This window comes from Melanostigma gelatinosum, assembly GCF_949748355.1.
Source record: "Melanostigma gelatinosum genome assembly, chromosome: 2".
NCBI lineage: Eukaryota > Metazoa > Chordata > Actinopteri > Perciformes > Zoarcidae > Melanostigma > Melanostigma gelatinosum.
Genome location: NC_136635.1, coordinates 31,167,753 through 31,176,814, shown reverse-complemented (window position 1 = coordinate 31,176,814; position 9,062 = coordinate 31,167,753). Strand labels below are relative to the sequence as shown.

General features: G+C 42.9%; 1 protein-coding gene across 1 annotated transcript; it reads left to right on the top strand.

The window, feature by feature from the left end:
- Nucleotides 1-7,744: 7,744 nt before the first annotated feature.
- Nucleotides 7,745-8,909, top strand: cart3 (cocaine- and amphetamine-regulated transcript 3; the record flags this gene model as incomplete). The annotated part of the gene is made up of 3 exons (XM_079294145.1): nucleotides 7,745-7,933; nucleotides 8,321-8,404; nucleotides 8,511-8,909. The coding sequence occupies 3 exons, from the start codon at nucleotides 7,745-7,747 to the stop codon at nucleotides 8,616-8,618; spliced, it is 381 nt and encodes a 126-aa protein (XP_079150271.1). The 3' UTR covers nucleotides 8,619-8,909.
- Between the last annotated feature and the right edge of the window lie 153 nt (nucleotides 8,910-9,062).

Below are 9,062 nucleotides of genomic sequence, written 5' to 3'. Positions count from 1 at the left end.
TTCAGGGAGCCATTAAGCTAAAAGCATGAGAAGAAAAGTGAACTTCTTAAAAAAAGACTAAGTGTTTCCATTATCAGACCTCTGGAGTGAGCGTCAGCACTTCTTTTATACGCTTCCTAATCTGAGATTACAGTTTGAAGAGTCTTGGGCTCGACGCTCAGACGAGTCAATGCGCTTTCTAAGAGGAGAAAAAGACACATTTTGACATTTAGCTTGAATGACTCTTCATGGAAACATCTGCTGCTCATCATTGTGGATGTATGATTAGGCTTGCCTGTATTTCTCCTCACTAATTATCTGAATCTGATCAAACACCTGAGTGGCAAGCAATGACTTTGTCTCTGCCATGAAATGTCGTACCTTCATTCATGGGTCCCAGACACTGACTATGTTACAAAACATTTTTTGAAAGAGACAATATTCCTACCAATCTGTTTACATGGCTAAGTACATTCTTTTTTTTATTAACTTTTTGTAACCTGGAGGAGAGAATGAGAGTTTTAAAACTCTTCCGCATCGGCTTCACTCGGCAGAAACGGAGGCTGCCAAAATGTCCTCGCTCTGAAGGTCTTTGGTCCTCACAAAGACAGCTGTACAAGTACACACACCTACACACACACACACACACACACACACACACACACACACACACACACACACACACACACACACACACACACACACACACACGTATACGTGTGCAGAGATGAGGGAAATTCTTATCATTGGTGCAAAAACTGTTTCTCTACACTGCAATTACAGCGCAGAGAAGAGAATGCATTATTTAAGGACCACTGTAGGCAGACGGGAGCAGAACGGTCCAGAACCCTTAATTACCTCACAGTGACGCACAAGAGCCTCTGAAGAATGCCGGGCTGACAGAGTGAACTTGTCCAAGTGTATGTTATTTACCGATCCAGTGAACTCAACTCGGAGCCTTTGTCTTCCCGAGGGTTCAAAAGGAAAAGGGTGGAGTATAAGGTACTTTTCCTTCGTGAATAGTTTATTATTAAGAGCAATGTCTTCTTTGATATTCTGCTCATTAATATTCTTTTCTCTCAGTTCATCAAAGTTGAAATATTAACCCCAGTGAGGGGAAGATCAAAGCTGCTTCATCATCCCTGTTAACACGCTTGAAACGTTCCGCAACACGACAGCACGTTTAAAGCGGCCTCGTGTCTTCAGTGGACCGGGCAGCCTTACAGGGGATTCACATTCTGCTGTTATGGAAGCAACTGACAGGACTTTTTGCATTAATCATCTCCTCCACCCACACAGGCTTTGAAACACATGCTGCAGAAGCCGGATGTGCTCTTTCGGGTCAAGTCTAATTTGGCGGCTGTTCAAGGCCATTGATACAGAAAGTCTCTGTCTGTCAGTATGATAGTATACAGTCAGATAATTATGAGCATGGTGAGAACAGAGGAGCTGCCTCCTGCTGCGGTAAACACCTCGTTACAGCACCTCGTTATGTATATATATGACAGACAAGTCCCAAGTAAAGACTCAATCCCAAGTTAAGACAGACAAGTCCCAAGTAAAGACTCAGTCCCAAGTTAAGACAAGTCCCAAGTAAAGACTCAGTCCCAAGTTAAGACAAGTCCCAAGTAAAGACTCAGTCCCAAGTTAAGACAGACAAGTCCCAAGTAAAGACTCAATCCCAAGTTAAGACAGACAAGTCCCAAGTAAAGACTCAATCCCAAGTTAAGACAGACAAGTCCCAAGTAAAGACTCAATCCCAAGTTAAGACAGACAAGTCCCAAGTAAAGACTCAATCCCAAATTAAGACAGACAAGTCCCAAGTAAAGACTCAATCCCAAATTAAGACAGACAAGTCCCAAGTAAAGACTCAGTCCCAAGTTAAGACAAGTCCCAAGTAAAGACTCAGTCCCAAGTTAAGACAGACAAGTCCCAAGTAAAGACTCAATCCCAAGTTAAGACAGACAAGTCCCAAGTAAAGACTCAATCCCAAGTTAAGACAGACAAGTCCCAAGTAAAGACTCAATCCCAAATTAAGACAGACAAGTCCCAAGTAAAGACTCAATCCCAAGTTAAGACAGACAAGTCCCAAGTAAAGACTCAATCCCAAATTAAGACAGACAAATCCCAAGTAAAGACTCAATCCCAAATTAAGACAGACAAGTCCCAAGTAAAGACTCAATCCCAAGTTAAGACAGACAAGTCCCAAGTAAAGACTCAGTCCCAAGTTAAGACAAGTCCCAAGTAAAGACTCAGTCCCAAGTTAAGACAGACAAGTCCCAAGTAAAGACTCAATCCCAAATTAAGACAGACAAGTCCCAAGTAAAGACTCAATCCCAAATTAAGACAGACAAGTCCCAAGTAAAGACTCAATCCCAAATTAAGACAGACAAGTCCCAAGTAAAGACTCAATCCCAAGTTAAGACAGACAAGTCCCAAGTAAAGACTCAATCCCAAGTTAAGACAGACAAGTCCCAAGTAAAGACTCAATCCCAAATTAAGACAGACAAGTCCCAAGTAAAGACTCAATCCCAAGTTAAGACAGACAAGTCCCAAGTAAAGACTCAATCCCAAATTAAGACAGACAAGTCCCAAGTAAAGACTCAATCCCAAGTTAAGACAAGTCCCAAGTAAAGACTCAATCCCAAATTAAGACAGACAAGTCCCAAGTAAAGACTCAATCCCAAGTTAAGACAGACAAGTCCCAAGTAAAGACTCAATCCCAAATTAAGACAGACAAGTCCCAAGTAAAGACTCAATCCCAAGTTAAGACAAGTCCCAAGTAAAGACTCAGTCCCAAATTAAGACAGACAAGTCCCAAGTCAAATCTCAAGTAAAGTCCAAAACTTTTAGTTTTGAGTACAAACAAGTCATAATGCACTCTCTACCAAATGTAATGACATTTTCGTCATCATCTGTGTTCTGTAATTTTCCATCTTGACTGCAGTTTGTTTTTTGTTGACCGCCGCATAGTTGTTGTACGACAATATGATCTTTGGCGCTCAGGAATGAGGCGTTAGTCCTTCATGGTTCTCTCCTACGACTTGATTGGATGCTGTCGAAATGCTTCAAACAAAGTGGATCTGGAGGAATTACGGCGTTGCTGTTACTTGCTGAGTGTGAATATCGTTAACAGTCGATTCAGGAAATGAATGGATGCACTTTTTAAATAGCGTACTTGTTAACAGTCAGGTTCATTTTCAAGTCAAAACGCTCAAGTCCAAGTGAAGTCACGACTCATTGGTGTCAAGTTACAAGTATTTTTTATTTTATTTTGTCAATCAAATTTGCACACCTCTGCTTCTTGACACATCGGCATACAGACTGAAATGATCTGCATCATAGTTCTATGTCCAACAACAACTTAACTTACTGAACGTGGCCAGAACTGCACAGGATGTTGTTCGGGTTGAGATCCCATGAAAGCATCCACAGACGACAGCTACATTGATGAGTCACTCGGTCATGAAATCAGATGCGACAGCGAACGATGGAACAAACTCAGAGAGCCTTTAAGACGTGGCTTCATGCCACACACCAGTACAGTGACGGTGCTCATTAATCATGCTCTCATTTCACATCGGTGACTGGTGAGACTCCAGATATATTGATGAGTCACCACAGGAATTAACTCCCGACCCTGACGGTTCTTTCCAACCAGAGCCTGCTGGTACGCTATCTGATGACCAATCAGAAACCAGTGCTGTGTGAGAGAGAGAAAGAAAGAGGTGTATATCCAGAATGGCTCTGATGTCACCTCATCTTTCCTCCTTCCCTGCTCCTTGCTAAGGAGACAGCTCAGCAGCAGTCTTAATGGTGTTCGTGTAATTAAGGCTGGGCTCTGCAGACAGACTCCATCCTGCCCTCTCTTCTTTACTTCACTCTCTCCTCTTTCCTTGACATAAAACTTCCAATTTACCCAAAACAAGATCTCATACCTGCTTCAGGGAAAACAAAAACAAAGGTAGACTGGGGAGTAATTATGCTTCAGGGATGTACTGCTGATGGACGGAGGATGGAGGATTGGACAGACAGGCGGGTGGATGGAAGGAAGGACGGAAGGAAAGAAAGACGGATTGATGGACAGATGGATGAACAGACTGGTGGATGGATGGATGGATGGATGGATGGATGGATGGAAAGCAGCTTATGGGACATGTACAAAACACAGCTCCACACTGAAATAGAGTAAAATCACAGCAGTGAATTGATGGTCTAACCACCAGAACTACTAGAGAGCTCTTACTGTAATATAGTATGTACTAATGTATGTATTGCAAATGCAAGGTGTTTAAAAAGCAATCAAAAAGTGCACGAACAATGATTACTTTAGAGAATATAAAATACATATTGGAGATAAATATGCGGTTGTGCTTGAGGCTAACGTAGCCAGTAACTCCCTGACTCCAGCAGCCTGATGACGTACCAAAGGAAGAGATATGATATAATCAGAATGTATTCATATAAGAAAGAAAGTAATAACTTGAGCTGCACCGTAATCCTCATTCTATGACTTTTACCTGAACTGTTGTAGCAGAAACATCTCGTTACGCCATCTACTGCACCTTTATGTTCCATGGCACGATTGGACATGAGTTCAGACGATGCCTCCATCTTTACTTTAGGGCCGTGCAGAGAAAAGCACAAGTGGAAAGCAGGCAGGCTATTTTTAGGTCTGGAGACATTTTTGGAGATTTATCAGATTCCAGAGAAATGGGGGTTAGGGGGGGGGGGCGGGTGCCATCAGGGACCAGGCCGGGAAAAAATTGCAAAGAGGAAATGATTTATCGTGATGGATTTTGATGCCATTTGTGGAAGACTAGATGGAGCTACAAGCTCTATTTGAATAACAGGAAATGCTCAAAAAAAGCAAAATCCTGAATTAGCTCAAGCTTCACCAGCGAATATCAAACCTCTTACATCAGACCCTGAACAGAGTGGACAAAAAGCCTGTAACATACGAAAAATACACACTATACTTACCGGTGACCTAACCTGCATGTTTGGGTTCATGCAGGTTAGGTCACTTAGAAACTTAAGAAAATAGTTTTTTCTTTGCCAATATATCTCCTGCTGGGTCGCCTACTTATTTTCCCCGTGCACTTAAATGGAAACTCTAGAATTGCCTGTGGGTGTAAATGTGATTATCATTCTAATTTGTTGTTAGAAAATTGTAAACTCTTCAAAGGTGTAAAAGAGAGATCTCATTCCCGTCACGTATCTTTCTGAATATGAATTAAGAAACATTTCCTCAGGATATCCAGACAGTGAGACTCGATGTCCTTCATTTGGTCAGTGGTGTGTGTGATTAAAGTGTGTGTCCGGTTGTTGTTTCTGATCACTATCGATGGATCAACTGATCAATAAACTGTACAATGCACCGTTGGAGGGACGAAGCTAAAATCCCTCCGCTCTTTGTGGAACATGTTTGGACTCCGCTGCCTTTGGGGCGACCACTCCAAATAGTTTTGCTGAAAATAGAAGTAAACAAACGTCAAGATACACTAGCGTCACAGACAGAGAGCTGTCAAAAGCCAGCAAGTAATCTATTCATCGCTTTCCTCCAGTGATTAAAGCTGCACTTATCAATATGTGTGCATGAAGAATGGGGGGAAAGACTGTCTTATGTGAAAGAGTTCGCTCAAAGTGATGAAGGTTTGAGCATCTTTCCACCTTTAGGTTGTTTGCATCTTTCCAGCTTCACTGTTGGTTCACTCGCTCGGCTCTCGTTCGCCTCGTCTTCCAGCCGAATCGCCAGGAATGTTTTGGGGATCCGTTGAATGTTGACGCTTTTGCATTCGGTGAGAGGAAGTGACGTGGTATATCTGGTAACCGTTATTGAAAGTTGCGTGGTATAATAATTGTACGATATTGCGATCAAGGAAGTCCACAAAGCGTGTGGGAGGGTGTTGGACAAGTCCAGCAAAAAACACAGGACTTTCACCGAGGACGCCGCTGTTCGTGTCCCGTGTGGAACCAAGAGTCAACGTTGACGTTATACTTTTCACCCAAAGCTGTTACGCATGTTGCGTAGCTTTACATAAGACAGTCCACTACGGCCGCTGCTTATAAATTCACGTGGCTACGTTTGAATGTTACATTGTTACGTTGTTGTTTTAACGCAAACACACTTTTCTTTCCAACCGTAACCAGAAGGTTTGTTGCTGAAATGAATTGTTCTGCTAAACGGTTGTTATTCATGCTTGAAGGTGCTCAATCTGAGGGCAGATTGAGAAAGTCACCGGATGTCCTCGCCGAACGTTGCACGACCTCCAGAGGAGCGGATCAGAGCGGCGAGGCGTCTCCTTGCACGACTCTCGGGGACATCGCACCAAAACTCATGAAGTCGTGTTTGTGAATGACATGTCGCCTGGTTGTTGTGAATGAAATGTAAAATTGGTTTCTCAGTCATTAAAAGTGGGGGAGACAGAAACATGAGTCATGCAGCCGCGAGCACAATCAAAGCTTCCGGCGCCTCCGTCTCCGTCAGCGCCGGTGGACCCAAAACAGGCGCTCAGAAACGAGCGATCGGTGCCGTGAACCGGGCAAAACAAGACTCGAGATTCAGGATTCAGGAAGCAACATCTGCAACAGCAGCAGTCATGTGTCCGTATGTCTGTGTAAACGCTCATCCTTTGCAGTGGTTGCATAAGAGGTCAAATGATATCATTGAGGGTACCTGATTAGTGAGTTCAACACAAAATGGGAGTATTTATATACATTTAGATTGATTTCACAGTAGACTGAAGTACATTTGTTTGCTTTGCAGTGTTTCTCTTTTCCAACTCTTCCTGCTTCCATTAACCGCATCACGAACATCATTTATCTCAAATATGGAGTTCAGAGTAATTATCCCTTTAATTTGTGGGTTCATTATGATGCTTTTGCACCAATAAAAACAATGAGACAATTGTTTTATTGTTCAGCATAATGCTTTGTATTATGTAGCAGTAGTTTAATCACAAAGTGAAACAAAACTGTATGACAAGGACATGTTGACCTATTTCGTCTTTACACTAATGAGATGATGTGCTACACAGATGACTTCAGCGGTTTGACAAACCTTCGTTTCCCTTTCAATAACAACTTGATTACAGCTGCTTATAAAAACAATCAGTTTGTCCATTTGGCTCTCGGTCTCTGCATCACATGAACAGTCCAAACATCTTTCAAAGGGATAAAGCTCACTATGAAGGAAGAATAACGAGTTCTCTTCATCATTTACGGCAGAAGAAGGAGCGACTGAGTCACCAAGTGTAACTGCAGGAGAGGCTGCAGAATGCCATTCTACAATAATAGAAGAGTATGAAAGTAAAATGTGGCGACTTGCTGCTGATCATCGTGGAATAAACAAAGCAGTGTTCATTATTTAAAGTTGAAGTGATTCATTTGAGGCTGTAATCCAACAGATTCACAAAGTGTCTGATTCAAATGATAATCTCATGATGACAATATATTACAGACAATTGTTTAATGCCTCCTCTGTTTTAAAGCCTCCATCCTCCATCCAAGTAATCCACTGCTTCATCAGTAACGAGCCCTTGCAGAGCTGCTGCATGATGTTGTTGTTGACTTTTGAGGCATATTTTGCCCAGCAACTTTTACGGGATGACTCACCCAAGGCAGCTGTTGCGCATGACAAAAAAAAAGGAAAAGAATAAGGTGGAGCGAAGAGATGGCAGGAGTCGGATTTAAAAAAAGAAGGTGTTTGCGCGGGGAGGGGAGGGGGACTATTTGAGACAAGAGTGCGAGAGAGGGGGCCCACATGCTGCCGCGCATCGGGACCATGCAGACCACCTCCAGGATGCTCAGCGGGGCGCTGCTCTGCGCGCTGCTGCTCTCCAGAGCCGCCAGAGCCCAAGTGTTGGACCCCGAGTCCGAAGAGGAGCTGAGCCCCAGATCCCTGCGGGACTTCTATCCGAAGGGTCCGAACCTGACGAGTGAGAAGCAGCTGGTAAAGCTTTATGATTACTCCACTTCTGCAAAACAAGACCTTTACAGCTACATGTGTTTCTTTTTGCACGTTACTTTGAATTTCAGTTGTGTTGTGTTGAGCAGTTTTAGTAAATGTGGCCATTGAGCTCCAGTTTGTTGCCGCCTCAAATGAACTCCATTCAGAAAAGCATGCACTTAAGATGTGCTTGTGTTCTGTGCAGATTGTTACGTATTTGACATTTCGTATCGAGTTGTGTCCTTTTTAAACAAAATATGCAACTGTTATACCTACATTGCATATGATGATATCACTTTGTAGAATCCTTTTGCAGTTGTATTTTATGTGACTGAAATAAAAATGCACATTCATTGAGAACTTTCTTGTTTGTTCTCATCCGTCTGTCAGCTCGGAGCTCTCCAAGAAGTTCTGGAAAAGCTGCAAGCTAAACGACTCCCTTCATGGGAAAAGAAATTCGGCCAAGTCCCAACGGTACTGTACCTAAACACATTGTATTGACTGCTATTGCGTTGATTGTGTTCATGTCGCGGGGGGGCAGAAATGAATCAACCCTCTGGTGCTGGTGCTTCTCCCTCAGTGTGATGTCGGGGAGCAGTGCGCCGTGAGGAAAGGCGCTCGGATCGGCAAGATGTGCGACTGTCCCCGGGGAGCTTTCTGCAACTTTTTCCTGCTGAAGTGCTTATGAGCCTCACCGGCTCTGAATAGCATCGAGAAGGAGGGAGAAGAAGAAGAAGATTATTTTGTAATTACTCTGATATTTTTTGTGATACAGCTGAGGAGCAGGTTTGGTGACTGGCCGACACTTAGGAAAAAGAACTGTATTCTGATCAAATATATAAATACATTATATCACAGAAGAAACTGTGCGGATATGTATCGTGATGGACAGGAGATGAGAATACTATAAAGTCCCATGACGTTAAATATCCAGAACCACTTCATGTCTGTGAAACCACAGGGTCGTCGTTGTGATGTAGGAGCTTCTAAATAACCCACGATGCACAATAAGAGGACCACGTGCACGCTGTTGAGTCATAACAGCAACTTCATGGGAATATTATGGTGATTCTTCGTCTGGAGGAAAATCCAAAAATATGTCTTTTGAACTATTTTGTTTCACATTAATGTC